General features: G+C 38.2%; 1 protein-coding gene across 2 annotated transcripts in view; it reads left to right on the top strand.

Annotated features, from left to right (window-relative positions):
* Window positions 1-21,878, top strand: part of mctp2b (multiple C2 domains, transmembrane 2b) — a 46,613-nt gene that overhangs the window by 23,548 nt on the left and 1,187 nt on the right. Inside the window, exons 6-21 of one of the 2 annotated variants that reach the window (XM_015009188.2) lie at window positions 554-668; window positions 1,136-1,162; window positions 3,336-3,503; window positions 3,683-3,813; window positions 4,503-4,689; window positions 7,208-7,301; window positions 7,384-7,486; window positions 7,576-7,678; window positions 7,855-7,956; window positions 8,063-8,137; window positions 10,878-10,997; window positions 16,467-16,580; window positions 18,392-18,433; window positions 20,223-20,332; window positions 20,428-20,537; window positions 21,332-21,429. In XM_015009188.2, the coding sequence (XP_014864674.2) occupies window positions 554-668; window positions 1,136-1,162; window positions 3,336-3,503; window positions 3,683-3,813; window positions 4,503-4,689; window positions 7,208-7,301; window positions 7,384-7,486; window positions 7,576-7,678; window positions 7,855-7,956; window positions 8,063-8,137; window positions 10,878-10,997; window positions 16,467-16,580; window positions 18,392-18,433; window positions 20,223-20,332; window positions 20,428-20,537; window positions 21,332-21,429 (1,699 nt within the window). The remainder of the gene's footprint in view (window positions 1-553; window positions 669-1,135; window positions 1,163-3,335; window positions 3,504-3,682; window positions 3,814-4,502; window positions 4,690-7,207; window positions 7,302-7,383; window positions 7,487-7,575; window positions 7,679-7,854; window positions 7,957-8,062; window positions 8,138-10,877; window positions 10,998-16,466; window positions 16,581-18,391; window positions 18,434-20,222; window positions 20,333-20,427; window positions 20,538-21,331; window positions 21,430-21,878) is intronic. The other variant, XM_015009189.2, reaches the window with a different exon arrangement.

The raw sequence follows: 21,878 nt of genomic DNA on the forward strand, positions 1-21,878 counted from the left end.
GTGTTACCATTTATTACCACTTCTTTGTAGATATGGTACCTCACAGTTGTGAATTATCTTTGCGTTAAGATGTTTTAACCTGTTACGTTTACTCAAATAGCCTCAGAAGTTTATTGGCAGAAACAAAGAGAAAGTCAGTTTTTCTTCTTTAAGGGAACTACAATTCCTATAATGTTATATTTTACACTATAAAATGAGTAAATGTAAAATCAAAAATACATTTAAACATGATCTTTTATGATGGAGTAGATCAAATCAAATTTTTTACCCCTGTAAATTCCTTCTAACTTTTGACATAGGGTACAGAGCCAAACCTTAAGGTATTTTTATTGTTGCTTTTATCTGACAGATGAACACAAATAGTCCACATTTTTAAAGTGGAAGGAAAAGGATGCAGAGTTTTCAAAATGCTACATATTGTATATGTAGCATCATGAATATTGTAAATAGCAAACCTACATTTTCCAGCAGGACAACTATTGGTTTTGTACTCTTGGTTTTATTTGTTTGTACGTCTCTTAAACTGTTTAACCTTTTATTGACCTTTCCTTAGGTCCAATGAACTGTCGCTCACGCTGAATGACCCAAACACTCTGGAGGAAGATATGGGCTACCTGCTGGTCAACATGACAATCACTTACAGAAACGGAAGCAGCAAGAAAGGCATTGTATGGCAAGCCCTTCATGTATTTACTGCATGTGTTCTGGAAGTAGAAATGTCTGTTTACGTTCGATTTACCACAAATCAGGCATGGTGGAAAAAAAGCACAACTATTCTCTGTAGTTGATTTTGTTTCTTAATGTTTAAAAAAGCAATCCTTAATAAAGGTTTAGTCTATCATTAAAGTTTTTATCAATAGACTTTGAAGCAATGTTTGTTTGACAGAAGTAACCCAAGTGGAAATATTACATTATGTACAAAGACACAGTGGTAAAAAACCAAACCTCTAATAAGAACTAATTAGTTTTGTAAACTGTCCTGATACATAAAACCTTAGATTTGGGAGAAAAGGTGCTTTTTTAAAAATTGTGTCTGTTTGAATGTGTTTTTATTTTATTTTAAATGTTTTCTGTATGGCCCACTAACCTCAGTGCCATTTTGTTTTGCACTTAACATGCATGCTCCTGTCAGCAGAAGTGGCCCAGAAAACGAAGTAGTAGGGTAAGGCATGGTGGAGGGAACACACTGGACAGACAATAAGCAACAATCAACTTGGTCAGCTTTATGACGGGTATCTGCCAAAAAAAAAAAAAAAAAAAAAAAAAAAAAACACAAATCAGCTGTAAAAAGCTCAAGAGAACAATCATGTTTGGCTTTACCTCATTCTAATCAGACATGCTCGAAATTAAAGAAACAGTGTCAGCTACTGTGTATTTTGGCAGATATCTTTTAATGTAAAATGTCTTTCTGTCACAAGAGGGCAGCAAATTGCCATAATTTAGGGCATCTGTCTCTTTAGCTAAGATGTGACAGATATATGCAATCACACCTTTTTGTACCAATTTTAATTCGGTTTTCTCTTTTAATCTGTGTGTGTGTTTGAAATACAAGTCTGCAAATTGATCAATAATCTTTCTTCCATATTAACCTTTAGCCAATAGATTTTCTTGTGCATTCAACGTTCCACTTTTAAGAACAAAACATTGTCACCCATTATATGCTCTGTAGTTTATTAGCACAAGAGACAATTACAAACTTTCCCCTGACCATAGTGGAGAAGAAGTCTGACCGTTGTGTTCTGAATTCACCGTGACAAAGGGGTATTAAACTCTCAGCAGTTTCTAAATGCATGTCTTGTAGCTTCTCTTGCTGCTGGCTTAGCATAGTGCATGAATCTGTTGTTGCAGCATGAGACGGTCTTCTTGTGGTCTTCTTGAGACTATGTGCATGCACATTAACTACACTCTTGTTTATGTAACTTGTGTAACTGAACAGGTGTACATGATGCAGTGTGGAAGATTTTCTGCTTTAGCCAGTGTCAGAACAGTAACATCAGCTGTTCATCACCTGGCAGACAGAGAGGGTTTGTGATCGTCATCAAGCACGGTGTTTGATGACTTTTACTTTTAAAAAATACTTTCACAGTGTCATGATGTCAATGTGACGGTGTAATGTTATCTGATTCAGGGATGTCCAAAGTGTGGCTCATTAGCCATTTGTGGCAATAGAGACCACATTTTTCATGGTGTTTTCCCACCTCATAGACTTGGATTGATTTCACACTCCTCTGTGTCAAACGATCCAAACCAGTTGAAAACCCTGTTCCCCTCCTCACCTGTGGTGGCACTGCACCAAAAACCACTGAAGGAAACAACAGAAAAACCTCTAAAGAAGACATGAGTGCAACTTCGTCCTTCACAAAATGTAAACAACATAGAAGTGGTGTCAGTTGCAGGAAGAGTCATTTTTCCAGCCAGCGCTATATTCACACGTTTGGTTTGGTTGTTTTTACCCAGAATGCCCTGCACTGTAGTCCACTTCCTGCTTTTGGAGCGGGCTCTGGTCCACATGCATCCACATATGCATTCGAACTGCACCAAACTTCACTTTAATGGGAGGTTTTTAGGCGGACCAGAGTTTGATTTTACATCGGTGCCTTTTCCAACAAACCGGACTTTCTAGGCCAACAAATTAGAGTTTGATTAAAATTGACTAAGCAGTGACTCCTTCCTTACGATGTTATTTTCACACTCAGAAACATTCTTAAGATAAAAAAGTAGTAGGTGCAACATGTGAATTTAATGAGTAAATTTTAGTTGGTCTATGTGATTAGTTAACCAGGTAATGCGGCATGCTGCTTATAGCTCACTGCCTGTCATTTTTAAAACACTGTTATGTTCTTAACAGTGACGGGTGATGCTTCTTTGGTTTCCACACTGTGACTATTTGTGTTTTTCATGACTGATAGTAAAAATCCATCTGTGAGGAAGAAATCTAGAAGAGAATAGAGGTAAACTTTTGTTCGGGTAATCAGCTCTGGTTCGGCTCATGACTTTTTCTGTTAGGTGTCAGGGATAATAAAATTAATTAAGCTTACCTTAATGATGGATTCTTTAAAACCCAAAATGTGAATCAACATCCACAAAAATTTGACAGTTTTTATATATATATTTTTGCGAGGTGTTCACAATAAGGATATAATTTTCAGTAATCTGGTTTCTCATTTGTTTCTGTCTTTTCTGATCCCATCTGTGCTGCTTATGTGCCTTTCTTGAATATTTAATTTAGCTTGATTTTTTTTTTATTTATATCTTTTGTTCTCTTTCCTGATTTCCATCCTTCTTCAAACACGTTCCCCCATTTTTCTCATTCGGATGCCGACCTCCTCTTACAGGTAGGGCCTTCCCAGAACTCTCAGTTATCGGATTTGATGAAGAAGAGTCAGATCTGGACGTCGCTTGTCTCGGTGACGCTGGTTGAAGGTCGGGGGTTGAATTTGGACAATCAGACTGGTGATGTGTTTGTTCGCTTCAAACTCGGAGAGCAGCAGTTTAAAAGCAAGGTACAAAAAAAACATCTCTTCCATAAACATCTTTCTCCTTGTTTGTTTTGTTTCTCCTTTCTAGTAGTCTTTATTTCCCCTTCTTGCAAATCCATACACTATCGCTAAGTGCTTTTCTAATGTAATTTGTTAGAAATTAAAGTGTTTTCCTTTATGTTTTATGTTCTTTTTTTATTCAGAATCACTGCAAAGTGACCAATCCTCAGTGGAGAGAGAGATTCACTATGAGACAGTTCCTGCAAGGCCCACAAATCCTGGAGGTGGAGCTCTGGTCCAGAGAATCACGAAGGAGCGAGGAGCGTTTGGCAATGTAAGGCTCTACTCCCCAAGTTACTATTGTTATTATTCCAAAAACTATTAATTCAGCTGCCTTTCCTCTGATACCCTAAAATGAAATGGAGCGTAAACTGTAGCCTTTGGGATTCAGGAACACAGGCAGGGAGGAAGTCATTGAAGTTAAAGACGGTTTAGGTTAAAAAGCAGAATCCTACATTTTGAACACCTCTGTTCACTCTATTGTCTGAAAATGGAAAGATATTGTAAAAAAAAAATGCTATCAACTTATATAGTTGTTCTATATGGATCAGATAAAAAACAGTTTAATATAAAATACTTTATCAAAAATAATGAATTTCTCAGAACATTTAAATTTTTCCCCAGTTTTTCTCTGCTCTTTTCTTGCTCATTTCCCTTTGCCTTTATTTCTATTGTGTTCTTCTGAATTTGTATTAACACGATTGTTGTTAAAAATCTGGGTGCACATGTCCACAAGGAGTGCTATAATATAGATTTTGGAAAATTAATTGTACAGGATTAGGATCAGTTGGGGTAGTTAGAAATTAAACACTATAACACTAATTAATTTAAAATAAATCCAAAATAATTATTTATGCCTCTATTTTTTGGAATAATTAGCTCACACTGCTGAACCTTTGCTTCTTTAATCACCCTAACTTTTCACTTCTGTAATCAAACTGCTCCGTGTGTGTGCCCGTCCAGGTGTGAAGTGGACCTGACCCAGATCCCTTTGAACACGCGGGCGTTGTTTAAGGAGTCCCTGAGTCCCAACAAAGGAACCTTGGTCTTCCTGATCACACGAAACACATGCAGCGGCGTCTCCATCTCAGACCTGAGCGCCGCGCCGCTCGATGAGCCGCAGGAACTGAAGAACCAGAAGGAGAACTACGTCAGTATCCAGACTGTGCACTTCACCACCCACCTACTCCTCTGCTGTTCACACTCTAAACACTTCATTTAAAACACCTCCGTTTGTTGCCTGAACACTGTTGTTCTTTTGGCCTGAAAACATGACTGGTTGAATCTATCAGTCAATCAATCAACCAAATTTTATTTGTTTAGCACATTTCAAAGGGCTTTACATCATAAAAGCACAATGTCATGCAACATAAAATCAACAGTTCAAACATTACATTTAGTCAATGTTTCAGTTCAGCTGATGGATGCAGCTTTAGGAAAAGGTGATGGTCATCACAGGTTGCAGTTTTTTGGGATTCAGTTGTTGCTTTTTCCAGACTTGATCAGAGTTTTGGGGAATTTCAGGGGTTCTTTGTAAATACATTTAACAGAATCCTATTTCTTGAAGAACTATAATCAACAATATTACAAACATATTTCCTCCTGTATGGTTTTATTACTATTTAAACAAGGAGCAGAGGCAACGTCAGGCCGAGTCAAACCTGTTTAAACTCTTTGACACATTAGCGGTTAGCCACTAGCGGTAAATAGCAGCCTCTGTTTTGTTTTTGTTTGTTTTATTTTTTTCTGAGAGAAGGTGAATCACTACCTTTAAATTGAAATGGATTTATTTATTTGTATACAGGAAAATGTTAAATATTAACAAATATCAAACACTTTAACATTTATAGCCAGAGTTCATTTGCAATGTGTGTCCCTCCCTGAATGCTTGGTCACATAAAACAATAAAAACATGATGCAAAATGTGAAATGCAAATAAAGATATAAAAACTTAGAAATTAATTAGAGCAGTAATGGAAAAACACTATCAAGGAGTTGAAATTTGGCAGTCATTCCTTTTTGTTCAGTTCGGTTTTCGTTGTGCAGGAAGGGAAGTCCACACGTTGACCCCACCATTACCCAGAATGTTTGGCCAGTTGAACCAATAGTTTCAGGAGGAATCAAAAGGTCACTGAACAACATTGGAGACTTTCCAATTATTTTTATATTTATTTTTTGAAAACAGCACAGTGATGATCACAGGCATCTCATCCAAACTAAGAAACCAGGGACACTTAATCGATTTCTTAAAATGGGTTTAAAAAAGATTCAATAAATAAATGATGGAGGTGAAAACTTGAAGGAATTGTTCTGTAGATGGCAGTACATGTTCAGAAAAGATCTGAAAAGAATCATCTGTTTCATTTCAAATGAAAAAAGTGGGTTAAATGGTTTTTCATGCAGTTTTAAACAGCAGTAAGTCAATCATAAAGTGAACTCAGAATAACAACATTTAATAAAGTCCAACCTGGAGTCAGAATGATGTCCCTTTGTAGAAATCAGGAGTATACAACAGGCAGAGAGTCCAGGTTTGTCGTCTGGGTAAACTATACTTGCTCGTGTTTAAAGACAAGAAGGGGGTAACTACTGTTTTGGAGAAAGCACCCTATTGCAATCTGCTTAAACGTTGTTGAGAGAAGCTTTCACGTCAACTATTATAGGCGTTTGTGAGTGTCAGATTTGCAAGGCTAGTTACACTTAATGCCTAAAAGTATGAATTTAATTGCAGGGACTTGAATGTTGCTTGTAATCTGTCACAGGGAGGATTTATTTGGGTTGACTGTCAGCTCCATGTATGGAAATGTTGTGAAAACTTTGTCCTGACTGAAGGTTTGGTGGGAGAAGAGAGACGCAGAAGAAGAAGAGAGAACTCACTAATGTTGCATTACCAAGATGTCTTTGGTTATAGAAACAAAAAGGGTTTTTTTCTTATTATTGTATGTAATAATACACCAAAACCATTCACTGCAAAAAAAAAAAACAAAAAAAAACCCAACAACAACAAAAACCTGACTGAGTATTGTTGGTGTAGTTTTTAGTGCAAATATCTTGGTTCACTTGAAAGAAGACAAAACTAACTTACAAGTAACTTTTCATCAAGACAAGTAAATAAACCTTAATATTGATGAAAAGGTCCCTCTTCTACTGCCAGGTTATTTTACTGATAACAAGACATGTTTTCCATTTATGGAATTAGCATTTTTCATCAATATTAAGGAATTATGTACTTAACACCAGCTCTTATATATTTGCTGGAAAGTTACCTGTGCGTTAGTTTAGTCTTTTTTCCAGTATTTGCACTATAAACTAGACAAAAAAGACTTGGTAAGACTTTGTGTTTTTGTAGTGTTGGTAAATCTCTATTAATAACACATTACGATTTAAAGTTTGCTGAGTTTCTTTTCCTTAAATCATTATTAGGATGCATGGATCCACTATTTTCACTTCTGATGCCGATGCGATATAGAAAACTACTACTGCATTTACTTAAAACCTTTCTGTTTTATGAACACAGACATAAATAAACTTCCAAATTAATTTGATAATTGCACGATACCCGATGCAGAATCTTTTTCAATATGGGGAGTGATACAGATATTATCGGATCGGTGCATGTCTCTAATCATTATGCTTCTACAGCTCACTCCGTCTGCTTATCGTCTCTGTAGAGTTTGCAAAGATCTCTGACGAACCTGCGGGATATCGGTCTACTTCAAGTAAAAGTCATCAAGGCCGCAGACCTGATCGCTGCTGATTTAAACGGTATTTACATATTTAGACTTAATTTTATCATTTGCAGCTAGTTTTGTTGCTGTCCCTCTTCAGTGTTTGCTCTTGTCCTCAGGAAAGAGTGATCCTTTCTGCGTGTTGGAACTGGGCAACGACCGGCTGCAGACCCACACAGTCTACAAGAACCTCAATCCGGAGTGGAACCAAGTCTTCACTCTGTTAGTTTGAGTCTCAGTTTTAAATAATGACAAACATGACTCTGATTCCTGCTCCGTCTGTCCCTGACCTCCTTGTTCCGCTCCCACAGGCCTGTCAGGGACATTCATGAGGTCCTCATGGTGTCCGTGTTTGATGACGACGGCGACAAGGCGCCAGACTTTCTAGGAAAAGTCGCCATTCCGCTCCTCTCGGTATGTGTTCGACTCTGACGCAGACAATAGGCCAATCTATTTACACTTTGGGCTTAAATTAAAGTGAAGCGGGTGATAACACCTCAGCGGACAGGAGACTCTGAGATCTAATCCAGCGTGACTGCTGTTCGGGTTCATGGCTGAGTTCATCACCTCGTGGCCTTTCTGTCCTGCAGATCCAGAATAGACGACGGGTTGTCTACATGCTGAAGAAGGAGGACTTGGGCCGACTGTTAAAGGGGAGCATCACTCTAGAGCTGGAGGTTATTTTTAACCCTGTAAGTGAAAGTTCAGCCTCTACTTGTGACACAATGAAACGTGAAGGAAGCCTTTGAAACACAAGCTTGATGCCATCCAATCCTCTGCTGTTTTCTTTCTCGTCAGGTCAAAGCAAGTATAAGAACTTTCCAGCCCAAGGAGAGGGCTTTCCTGGAGGATAATCTGAAATTTTCCAAAAAGGTTCGTCCCAGCTTTGACCAAATATTAAAATTATCATTTCCCATACAGACACAGTGCTTGCTAGTGGTTTTTAAAAAAAGGTTTGCAAATAAAAATCTGACAAGTATGTCCTGTAGTTGTATTCAGTCCTCCCAACGTTAACTTTGTGTAGAACACTTCATACTGGACCTGCAGTGTATTTTAAAAATCCAAAATAAAACACAACAACCAAAAAACAATAAATAAAAGGGAGGAAAAACACAGAAACCATAAACAAAAGGTATTATGATCTCTCTGTAAACAACATTGCTCTTCAAAAAACATAATTATGATCAGAATGGATTTTATCAAGATATTTTTAATTCATCATGCAATTGATTGATTAACTGCTTATTGCAGCAGGCTTCAGAATGTCTTCTTTAATCTGAACACAACACAACCAGCATTTCCTGTTGTGTTCATGTGAACAGAAAGGGAACTGCAAGCGGTTTGCACTAGGGTTTTATTGTGAAGGTTTGCCGTATTCATGGAGACACGGACCCTCACATTATCGTTTCAGCCGCTCTGCCGAGTGTAATCACACCCTTGGGGAAAAAAAAAAATGTTGGTTAGTCCAATAAAAATTTGAGCTGGTAATTAGTTAAACAGACCAACCAGAACATTCTGAAGAGCACAAAAATCCAGCTAAATGTTTACCCACTCTGCAGCTGATAGCAGCAGCAGGAGGAGAGGGCTCTGGTTTCTCTCTCCTGCCCGTCTGCTGCAACACTGGTCTTCATTCAGAATATTGAAAAACCATAATAACTTTGCAATGTTGTCAAATATTGTATAACGGTATTGATTATTTATTTTCCATCATCACAATGTCCCCAAAACTCTCACTAAGATCATCTGTTTTCATAAAAGGACGGTGAAAATCCATCTAAGTAGTTCCAATATTAACTGGGAAGCAAATTATATACAAGAGCTGTTCATCTTTTCATACATTGGAGTTTAATGTATTTCTTAAATGTGTGTTTGTGTTTTTAAGTGTCCATTTTATCTGATATTTACTCTGTATTTGAAAACTTTTGCTGTTCTCAAGTTGAAAAAACTTGAAAATTCAAATGTGCTTATACCATAATGTATCTATTCCATTCTATTCTATATGATCATTTATATATAGATATATTTTATGTACTTCAACAAACCTCAAACCTTCACAGAACAGCTGAACTTGCACTGAGATTAAATTACACACAATTTTTGATGCAACTATTTGCATTTAATTTAATTTAAAGGAAATGATGCATGATTTTATTTTAAGTTATTTGTTTCCAAGTTTTTATTGCAGAGTGTAACTATACTCTGCTTTGTGTTGTCAAATCACATAAAATCTCAACAAAGCACAAAATGACTTTAGTTCTGTCATCAGGAAGGGATCACTTCAATCACTAACAAATCTCGATATAAACAGATTTCAGTCTTTTGTTCTTTGATTAACTTTGAATCACTGCAGACATTTGTCTAAATTAGCTGCTCTCTGCGTTTTAATTGAGCCCAACGTGGAGTGAATTCTTGCTTGCTGTTCTGCTACATTAGCTTGATATACAGTGTGTAAGACAGGGTGCGAGACTGGGTGCCTGACTGTCTGCACTTCCCACAACGACTCATTGTTGTCAGACAATACGTTGCTCACTAGCACCACAGAACTGGCTTCTGAACTGCAGACTGGGCTCGCACCATGCAGGTCTGCTGTCGCTTTTGATGTTCAAAGTCTCGTTTGCCAAAATCAGGTCAGATTACTGACATTTCTTTACCGACGCTGCAGAAACACAACTTCTTAACACGTTCTTTTTTGGCTAGTTGCTAGTGCAAATATCAGGTTGCTGCCTGAATAAAGACCTAGATATTCATAAATACAACAACTAATATTGGTGAAGAAGTTTCAAAAGAACTGGCTGGTATGCATAGTTCATACCAGCCAGAATTTATGTTTTCACAATGAAATTTCAAATCTTTAATTTGTGAAATTGTAGATTTTTTTCTCATTATCATGAAGGTATTTTTACTCCTATTTGGACAATCTGAAATAACATCATAAAACACACATTTTATATTATTTAAATTCAAGCTGAATTTTTATGTTTAATGTCGGTGATAATGTACTTTTAGATCATTTACTTTTTTTATTATTATTATTATTATTTGGAACCATTTAAAACGTTGAAATAACTTTCCATAAAATTATGTTGAATTCTGTATTTGAAGTAAAATAAATTATTTTAGTCAGACTGTCTTAAATTAGTCAAGCTAATCAAATGTAATAAATCAAGTTTAAAAAACTTAATTGAAATGTTACCAATTGAAGCATTTCAGTTCTCCTTTAAGGCAAACTAAATAGTTCTTGAATATAGATTTTAAAAAGTACCAGTTCCACTGACAGATTTTGTTTCACTTAACATTGTTTTTATTACAAGTGAAAAAATCTGCAAGTGGAGTTATTTACTTACAGGAAGCTTTTATATCGTATGTAACATAAAAGAGTTACATTTATGTTAATTTTGCCTTATGTCAAAAGTAATGAGATATTTACTATTTAAAGAAAACCAGTTTGACGTTTCTCTGATGTTTTCTTGCTGATTGCAAGTCAAATATATCTCACAAAGTCCCACATTAACCAAAGAAAACCAGACCCTCGGATGTATTTTTTGTTATTATTTTTTTACTCCAACTTAATGTGTTTGTCTTCTGTGTGCGTTTTATTATCCGTGTCTTTCAGGCTCTGGCCAGGAATGTGGCGCGCGTGAAGGTGTTTTACACGGCTATCAGGTCCACTCTGCAGTACATCAAAAGCTGCTTCCAGTGGGAGAGCGTTCAGAGGAGCCTGATGGCCTTCATGGTGAGGAGCTTCAGCTGCTGATCAACAACACTATCTGCATTTCTTTCTCTCTCTCTTGTTTTCCCTGCGAGGCTGCGGAAGACGACCGCAGCCCCGGCCAACCCTTACTTGAACTCTCCCCGAGAGATTCTTAATCAATGCAGCACAAGAAAAAACAAGGAAGAAAAAAGAAAACCCTGCTAGCTAGCTCCTTGTCTGAGCGGTCGGCTTTCGGTTTCCTCCTGGATGCAGAGTTAAGCCTCAGCTGTGAGAGAGCCGGGTCCCAGCGGAGTCGGGATGGCCTATTTTCTTCCTGACAACTCATTAACCCCTCTGTCCGTTCTGCGCCCCATTTTGATTCGGACCCCACGTTATTCAGCTGGAGTCTCGATTAGAAAGCTCTTCAGAGATATGACCACCTCTCCATTCTGTGTAACATAAATGTGAAGACAGAAACACAGAAAGTAACCTTTTCCATCTTTTTCTTGTCGGCCATACAGTTTCAACTTTGAAATTCGAGCGTGGGCAGATGTTTTGTCGTTGCCTTCCGTCCCACATCGCAGTCGATGGAAATAGCATAGAGCGCGTTTTTCATTAACAATTCAAGCAATCAGGGTCATTGAAAGGTCTTTTTGTTTTTACTTTCCCCATCCCAGAGATGGCGCTAAAGTTTTGCTCTCAGTCGGAGGTTGGAGGGCGGGAGGTGGTGGGGGAAGCCTTCTGCAGGGCTAATGAGGAGACAGTTTGCTTGCCAGTAGCACAGTTTGCTCAGTTTACTGTGAAAAACAGAAGCTGTAGTGGAGCTGTAATCTGATTTGAGTCATGCATTTAGTCTTTTATGGCCATAAAATGCATCAAACGGGGAGGGATCAGAGGTCGGCGCGGGCTTTAATCAGCAGCCTCTTGCAAGTGAAACGTCTAAGCCGTATTAAAACGCGAGATTTAATGGGAAAACAATGCACTTTAGCTGCGAAGAGAAAGCGTTCCCTCTTCCACACTGCCGACTTTCCACCATGGCATTCCAGTTTTAACTGACAGCTATTCGGGCAAAAAATCGGGGCGATGTACAGCAACACGCACGTCCTCCGTTTGAAAGACAGCACCATCTGTAGTCATGTTTTCACACTGATGCCCACTGCCTTGTCAAGCCTCAGTGAGAAGAAATAAATGGCTGCCCAGTAATACCACCACATAAGCATAATGAATCAAAGCTTCGCTCTGCGTGACAGCCTGCGCTGACGAACCACCTGCACCATCTGCCGGCTGTCACACAGGGAGCTGAAACGCACTGTAAATCGGCGCGACGCCTTAACCCCGGCAGCCGCCGTCCTCCTCCTCCAAACTGCTGAGCTAAAAAAAATAATAATAATAATTAAAAAAACGATTCATAAAAACGATTTGCCTTTTTTTGTTTTTCATAATTTACTGAGAATCGGAAACGAAACGGGCCGTCTGTTACCAAACGGTAACCCCTCGACACTTCCTCGGTTTCCCCTGCCTCCTGTCTGCGATGGTGTTCACTGTGAATCTGTCACTTTTTAAATGTGTTCCTCATTATGCAAACACTGTTGTCAGTGTTTAATTCCTGCATTTGGTTTCCCAACTATTTTTCCACCTTTTGCTTACCGGGAGGATCTCTATGGTTCTTGAAGGATCTGAGAATAATTAGCAGTGGTGTGCGGCAGAGCCGAGGCGGAAAACACATGAACTCTAATGCTCATCTCGTCTAGCCATACTTTTATTCCTTATGCGTTGCATAGTGAGCCAGAAAAACATGCATTTCTTGTGAAAACACGCTGTGAATACTGTAAACTGAATGTTTTTGGTGAAAATTACAGGAGCATTAAAATGACTTAAGTGGTGAAAAAAACCGACAATCTGTAAAACATGTATAGACAAACTGTTGAAGAGGAGTGAAATCTTTCAGGCAATGAAAAATACACAGCTAAGAAGAACACTGCTTACAATGCTATAGTGTAAATTATTTCTTCTTAACATAGGAAAATGTTGTTATAAGTGAAATGATGTTGGCGTGGATCTAGAACTTATTCATCAATATTAAGGGATTTTTGACATAAATAAGCTCTTACATCTTAAACTTGCTTGTAAGTTAGTTTAGTCTTATTTCAAGTCAGCTAATACATTTGCACTAGAAACTAGACAAAAATACTTGGTAAGATTTTGTGTTTTTGCAGTGTCACAGCAGCTTAAGAGCTAAAATGAGCTAAAAAGCTAAAGCTTTTTTTTTAGCTGAAAAACTAGTGATAATGTAGATGAAATGAGATGTAAGGATAGGACTGTCATAAAGTCTTGAGAAGTACATGGAATATAATATATCATTATATATCCTTTTTACATATTTTTTCTTTGTTATGACAACTAACTTCTGTGGATTTATGTAGCACTTTACCTGATAGCATCACAAAGTGCAACACAATTGTGAAATGAGGGAAAATAGTACAATTCATAGTTTTTCCAAATAAAAATCTGACGCTTACTTTTATGCGCCAATACTTTACAGAACCACCTGTCACAACAATTACAGCTGCTTTTATTGTGTGTTTCTACCAACTCTGCACATCTAGACTCAAAATTTTATCCTCAAACCCAGTCCAACTGGATGTATGCCTTCTGTAAACATCAATTTTCTTGTCTTACCTCAGATTCTCAACTGGGTTTACATCTGCGCTTTGATTAGACCATTCTAACACATCGAATACGCATTTATCTAAGCCGCCGTAGCTCTGGCGGTGGGTTTAGTGTAATTGTCCTGCTGGAAGATGGACCTTCAAATCACTCTCAGGTGTTTTGCAGCTTTTTTCAGGTATTTCTCCAATTTTCTTGTAGTTACACCATAAACTTGGTTGAACAGTGCGCAGCAACATGTTATCACAGTTGAAACCAGATGTTTACATACACTGAATAAAAACACACATACGCATTTTTTCCTCGTTGTCTAAGGTTAAATCAGACCAAAGTTCTCTTGTTTAAAGTTAGTTAAAATTACCAAAGTGATTTCTATTTGCTGAATGCCAGAAAACATAAAATGCTGAAGAGATTTTTTTGGTAACTTTTTCAAACTCAGAGGTTCAGATACATTTGGTATTTAAACTGAATGATGTGAGTCAAACCATTTGGATTTCCTTCCACGAGCTTCTCACAATAGTTTGCTGGAGTTCTGGCGCGTTCCTTCTGACCAAACTGAGTCACAAGCTGCGTTTCCTTTGACTATATAATTGCGCAATTTCACATTTTGAAAATAAATTTGCTTAATGGAAACACGGCAATTTCCAAAACACGTTTTGTTTTTCGAAATTGGTTTATTTTGTAAAACTGCAATAGAAACGCTTTTTTTGAATCACATGTTGCCGCTGGCACAAACCACAAAGAAGACGACGGGTGTTTTTTATTGACTTATCATGTGAACAAACTTATTCACATGTGATTGTAATTGCATTTCTTATTTAATGCAAACACCACAATTTGTAGTGGAAATGCAGCCATAAGTTACAAACGCAGACCTGCAGCACATTTCTTCAGAACTTCCTTCCTGACCTGCATGATGCGTCCTTTGGTCTTCATGATGGAGACATAAGACCAATTAAGAAGGAATACTCTAAAATGATTACTGTATAAAGAACATTTTTTAAAAATATACCTAAAAATATTGTACTAAAATAAATCTTAGATTTCTTCATTGTTTTTAAATTATTTTTGACAGTTTTTTGAGGCAGTTCTTGAAGTTATGCTATTTTGTACTTCATTGCTGAATAACATGAATGTTCTTCATGTAGGAAAATAAGGCTGTGAACTCTAATAGTGACTGTATAACAACCTGCATGTGGATGTACAGAAAAAGATTCCCAACACATGCAAACTCTTTTCACAAACATTCATCTGGAACTCTTTCTACCAATCTCTACCAACCTTTTCCTTTTTCACTCCTAAAGTTTTTCCTGTGATGTGCATAATATTCCCACATCCTTTTATTTAATTATTTATTTTTACAGCTGAAGTCTGTGTAATGCCTCTCAAGTTGAAATGAGCTACAATTACCCCGATCTTTATGGTCTGAGTATACATTTCCACTAAAGCGTGACTTGGTTTTTTCCCTCCAAGCCCTCAGTCATTACAAAGTCCTTCCTAATAAAACATAACCCTGGCAGCGTGAAACCACATCCACCTCGTCTCCCAGGCTCCGCTTTGGCTCGTGATAACACGGAGGAGCGTGCGCTTGGCACTCGGCACGTTGAGGCTGATGCTGGTGTTGGCGGCTGTGGACGGGAGCGGTCTGATCTGATAAGCTTTAAGTCCAGGAGAGCGATGTCTTTAGCAGATGTTCACCTATTTTTTTTTTTATTAGCTTTATAAAAAAAAAAAAAAAACAGAATTGTAAGCCTCACTCAAACATTTTAACTCACTGCTGCTTTTTGGCCGAGGTTGCTTCTCTGGCAGGATTATTCCAGTTTGATTCAGATCTTCAACTCAAACAATAACATCCAGATTACATTGTTATCATTTTATCTGCTTCATGCAGTGCCTTGCAACACTTGGCCACTACAGACTTCAGTGGAGTTTGAGGGAGATTTTATGTGATGAATCACAAAGTGTTGCTCGTCTGTGGGGAGGAAGGGAAATCAAACAAGTTTGTTGGAGCTTTTGCTAAAAGAAAAACAAGAGCATTCTGTTTTCCAGAGTCAGTAATGTGTAAAATTGACCCTTTTTTATTTTTGCAGTGTGTAAACATTTTTAAGTCTTGCCCCAAATTTTCAATTGAATTTAATTTGAATTTATAGATTTTTTTTTTCTCTTTCTTAAAGTTCTCTGGACTTTGGCTAGGACACTTGTAACACATGCCTGTCCTCTGATCTAAACTAAAGCTGTATGTTTAAGTGCTCTTGCCACTCTTCCAAATAGATCACAAGTTGCCCTGTAAACAGATTCACTTGTGTTTGCTGTGGGTATAAAACATCTTGCTATTTGCTTATCAATCTGGTGGTTTCTGCAGGTAATTGATTTACCATTGGTTTGAATCTAGGAGTATCACTGTAGAAGAAGTTCAGTACATTCTCTTAGGTTCTTATTCGTAAATAATTGTGAAAGCCATGCTATATTTCCCTTCCACTGTACCCTACTTTGTGTTGGTGTATATCATAAATTGCCCATATCTGTGCTCTGGATGACATAATGGATGGTATTGACATTTCCACACAGCTTCCCCATGGCTGCTCTGAAGCGATTTCCTTCAATGTGCTCGATTGTGCTCAGGATGAGTAACGGCAATTAGGTTTCTATATCTATGGTCAATGCGTAAGCGAGGGGTTGAGTTGGTCCAACTGAGCACCTCATGAACGTCGGGGCTGAGGTAATACCAGAATCCTCTTTATCAGTGGGACCGGAGCGGGTCAGATCAGCCGTTGGCTTCTGGGTGTCACATCCAGATTCCTCCCCCTTCTCTGTGCCTCCGCTAACGTTCGGTTCCTCCTGCAGATTTTTCTCCTCACGGTGTGGTACTGGGATTTTTACATGCTGCCCTTCTTCCTGGTTCTGCTCATCACCTGGAACTACTTCCAGGTTCGCTCCGGACGACTCAGTCAAGATGTGGTGAGTCAGTACATATGTAGAGAGAAAGAGGGAGAGCCTGATGACTTCTTTTCTCTGCTCTCTTTTTTTTTTCTTCATTATGTGCAAAAAAAAAAAAAAAAGGCCACCCAAACCGTGTTTTGTGCTCGTAATTAGAAGCTCATACGTTGCCATAGCAACAGTTTGAATATGGCTTTCCTACAAAAGCTTAGAAATCTGACTAAATAGGCTAATATAACAGCGCATTATAGTCAAAGCTCATTTACAGAGCTTGCCCTTTACTAACTCGGCTTTCCCCGTCCCGAGTTTTTGTCCTTCCTCTAGTTCGCTGTAATCGGACTGCAGCTCAGCTTTTGTTTTGGAAAGTCAGCTTGGCAAAAAGAGAGGGTTGTGTGTTTTTATTTTGTTTTTTGTTTTTTTCTGGATTTGGATCTCAGTTTCACTGATGCGAGTCCAGAGACAGCAGGAAAAATTATTGAGTCACAAGTCAGAGAAGGATGTTCTCACTGTGATTAGCTGTGACTTGTAAAAATGTTTACGATTTTGAAGCTAAATAGGGTTTGTAAATATTCCATGTAAGAAAATAGTCAATGAATAACGTAGCATCTTTAATTTAGTTTTCTGACCAAGAAATACAAAAATTATTACAAATTAAGTAAATACTTTGTCAGCTAATGTGTTTTGTTTGTATTTACTTCATTTTTCTATACATATCAAAGCAAAACAGTTACAACAATCCATCTCTCATGAAGGAATTAATCTTTTTCTGATCAAAAATAGGAAAATAATAGAATATCTAAAAGAATGTCGGGCTAAATGTGACTCAGCTAGGAGCAGAGTTTAACTACAGAAACTATGGTGGAAACGTATCATTTTTAAAAATTATTTGGCTTCACTGAGGCGTATTATTCTAATTGGCTTTAAAAGAACAATGGCATCTGGCAGTAAAGTCACAGAAAACCAACTGGATACGTGCTGCTGTTCCTCTTCCCACCAGATGTGAGCTCACCTAACGCAGTCAGACTCCATGTTTCATAAAACAGGAAGTAAGCTGTCTGTAGACACCACTTTGGTGAACATTGCTCTGAATTTCTATCTTGACATTAATTAACTGTAACCTGTAATTCATTTTAAAGTTTCTCAACAAAAAGTATTAACTCACTGCTATTGGCAGATGTTCAATTGACTTTTCTTTATTGTTCTTTTTGTATTATTATTATAATGTTAAATCAGAATGAGATCGAGACGTATGATTGGTCACCATCACAACAAAATCATTCTGAAATATTCATTGAGAAAAGCAGAAGTCACCCATTAATCTGCTTTAGGGGTCATCACTCACATCCTTTTAAGTGAAATATAATTTATTCCAATCATCCGTAATCTATCACAGCTGTTTTATTTTGATCATTTATATATTCATATATTCTCAGAACCTTTTTTTAGAAGCTTTTGGCTGAGAACCATTTTTCTCCACTTTCTGATGCACTGTCAGGTCTCCGTTTTAGTTTTAACCTAAAATCCATTGGTTCAGTTCAGTTAATGGATTGAATTTTATGAGCAGCGCTGATGTTAAAACCATGATTATGGGTTGTTGATATATTCTGGTATGTGAGGCTGAGCCTGAGAAAAATCCAGCGCGTCCCGTCGGTCGATGACCCCGCAGGGCCCAGCGTTTCAGGGGGCTAATCTCAGGGTCAGCGCTCAGCTGCAGGAGTTAGTCCAGGCTTCCAGTGTTACACCAACACCATGTTAGTTTTGTTGTTGTTTTTTTTTATCCTGATCTATGAATCCTTTGAATCTCACCTTTCAGTGTTTGTTTTGTCTTCCAGGACGGCATGGATTTGGCGGATGAGGACGAGGATGATGAAAAGGTATCGTACCTTTTGAGTCGGGTGTATTTTTAGCAGCTCAGCATCGACTTGTGTATGAATAGAAAAGAATTATGATTTTCTCCCCCCACCCCATGTTGACAGAGGTATCTCCCTCTCTGATCTATGGCTGTGTGTTGCTAAGCTTTTTATTCGGCACTAAATCTTCCGCGGCGTTTTGATTCCTGCCAACCACCAGTTGTACTCCTTTTGAAACCAAAAGACGTTTAGGCCTAATGAAGATCTCACCAACCTGTTTCCACTTGTCACAACACATTCATATGGAAATGGAGGGGCGGGGGAAAAGGTCTGCTGCATTTGGGAAAGTCCCTGAGCTTAACAAACTACATAATACCATCAATATAGAACTAATGACAGCACTTAGACATGCCTCTATAGAGCTCTTTCTGAAAGTTAGTGTTGACTGTGCTGAAATGCTTTTAGGCGGTGGAATATGTCTTCAGAGTGACAGCGGTTTATTGTTGATGTTGTGAATGGCCTGCGTGGCTCTGATTCATGGCGGTTCTCATCAGGATTCCACTGGGAACCCGACCCTGAAGCGGCCTGAGCGTTTCAGTGCGCTGACGGATATTTTGCTGAGGCAAAGCGCCGTTTGTCTTAACTTGTGGTTTTTGGAGAACATCCTTCCTGCGTCGGCCCATGTCCTTTCTTTAGATGTTTAACCATCTGTTAGTCTCATTGCTTTTGATGTGGACATGTTTCGCTCCGAACAAAGATCTTCCAAGAGCCCCGTCTCTCCTGTTTACTTTGAAACCGTTCTTCAGAGTGTGGAGTGGCTTCTCGACAATACTTCATCTCTTTTCGTAATTCAGTGTCCTCCTGCGCTCTGGAGAGGCTACACCTTCAAACCTACTCACACGGATCACATATCACCCTGAAAGCTAAAGCTTAAATAAATCATCTTCATTTACAACCAATATTACTTTAATTGTGTTAGGATGTGGCATTATTTTAGACTTTGGAAGCAGTTCAGTTTGCATCAACATTTAAAGAGGCATGGAAAATACTATTACATCAGTTTCATTCTTGGTTCAGATTTAAACTCATTGTTTAGCTCTGAATGTATTCAGCTTTAATTTCTATTACTTTTGCTACTCAAATATATTGAAGAGGCTACAGAAGATTAGAAAGAAGGCAGTGCAGAGAATCATTTGAGAGGCTTTGGGATACAATTAATCATTTTGATATTATAACCTTATTGTTGGAAGTGCTGTTCATTAGTGGTTATTTGGAAAACAAAAACAGCTTAACTCCAATATTAAAGAAATTAAATGTGGCGTTCCACCAGGCTCAGAGTCGGGACCTAATCTTTTTAATCAAAAAAACTTCAACTTATTTAGTTTTACAGATGAAAACAATACATTTCCTTTGTGATGACTGATAATGAACTTGTTATGATCTAATGGATGAATATTTTTGATTAAAAAAAAACATGTTTTAGGCTATTTTACTTTAGGTTGTTTTTGACCTTCATGTAAGAAAACTCTATTTTCTCAAACTGTAATATGAGAGAAGCAGCTTATGTGATTTCTTCCTGCTTGTTTTTTACTCAAAATTTCGTAAATTCTGGATTGAATGTTAGCTCTTTAGTTGGGGAGTTAATTTTAACACATGTATCGTAAAATGAATGAAAAGAAAGCAAATCAAAACCTTTTTTAAAGTTAATTATCATCAGTAGCATCATAATAACAAGTCTTGGAGCCTTTGTTCAGTTTTCATTACAGTTTTATTTCTTGACCTTTTTTAAGCATGGTGTTGTTTTCTACCACAGGAGTCGGAGAAGAAGGGGCTACTGGATAAAATCCACATGGTCCAAGACATCATCATCACGGTCCAGACCGTGATGGATGAGGTCGCCTGCCTGGGAGAGAGGATTAAAAAGTAAGAAGTTCTCAGATCCGTCAGAAATTGCAACGCTGCTGTGAATTTTCTGTAGTGCTTTTAATTTTAAAAATCATTTTAACTTCAACTTTCAGCACGTTTAACTGGTCAGTGCCGTTCCTGTCTGGCCTGGCTCTCGTGGTCTTCATCACCGCTGCAGTCATCACATACTTCGTCCCCATTCGCTACATAGTCCTGTTATGGGGTAAGTTTCAGATGTGTTGATGCATCTTTATCCTCTCGTTTTACAGAACGTCTGTCCAGGGCTTTACAGAAGTATTCATATCCCTTAACCTTTTTCCCATTTCATCATTTTCCAACCACAACCTTCAGTGTATGTTATTATGATTAACACTGGACAGACATACAGCCAGAGCCAAGACTGAAGCATATGCAGTGTTTAAAATGGCCCAGTCAAAGTCCAGACCTAAGAATCTCTAGCTATAGTTGCAGTGAATCCTGGTTATGCAGAGTGTAAAACAAATGGAAGCAACAGTTCTCAGATTTTTGTGTTTGGTTTGCTTCCTGTTATACATAAGTTGTTCTGTTGTTTAACCCAAATAAAATACGATTATATATGATTATATATGATTATAACCTGAAAACTGTAAAAACTCTAAAAGTTGTTTGTATTTTCGGTGAGCATTCTCACTTTAAACTGCACAGACAAATTAAATTCATTCTCTTGTCACTTTTATTTCCCATTTAAGTTCCATTTGAGTCTTTCTCTGCTTGTTTTCTATCATTTAAATATTATGACTCAAAAGAATAAATAATTTACTTATTTTAATTGTCTGAAACTTTGGAAATCTTGCCGTCCTAAAGCGAGCGCATCCCCAGTAAAAAAAAATAAAAATAAAAAAACAGTGTTCATGCGGCGCTGAGAGCAGCAGTTCTTGGACGGCCTCTCCTCCGAGCGTTTTCTGTTTGTGTGGAAACAAAGCGTGCAGCCACCAGAGACTAGTCCTAATGATATGCTGGTGTGACTTTTTGTTTTAGGTATCAATAAATTCACCAAGAAGCTGCGGAACCCGTACTGCATCGACAACAATGAGCTGCTTGATTTCCTGTCGAGGGTGCCTTCAGATGTGCAGAAGGTAAGCTCGGCGGGATCAGCCAGCCAGGAAGCCTGAAATCCCAGAGGCTGCCGGCTCTCCCTCCAAGCACGACGACTCCCAGGCTTTTCCTTTCCCCCTCTTGTCTGTATAATTAGCTCTGTTTCTGTGTAATTATGCAGCCCTGTGTAATTTCACCCGTGTTTTGGTCGCGATACATCCCTGGTGGCGGTCTTCTGCTGTAAACCCTGCTCGCGCTTTTAGCCGCACAAGTTAGCTGTGAGCGACTCAAGGTCCTGGTTAGCCGTGCGAAAGCAATATTATCACTTTTTGTTCATTTGCTGCTAACGAGAAACATACAGGCTTCTATTTTATTTTTTATTTCTGGACTTTTATCCTCTCTGCTCTCTGTTTTTCTCTTGCTCCTTCCCTCTAAGCTGTTAAACTCTGTTTGTCTCCTTCCTCGCCGCCCTTGGGTCACATAGTTGAGT

This window comes from Poecilia mexicana, unplaced genomic scaffold (assembly GCF_051168715.1).
Source record: "Poecilia mexicana isolate PSO_F unplaced genomic scaffold, ASM5116871v1 scaffold_3, whole genome shotgun sequence".
Classification (NCBI taxonomy): domain Eukaryota; kingdom Metazoa; phylum Chordata; class Actinopteri; order Cyprinodontiformes; family Poeciliidae; genus Poecilia; species Poecilia mexicana.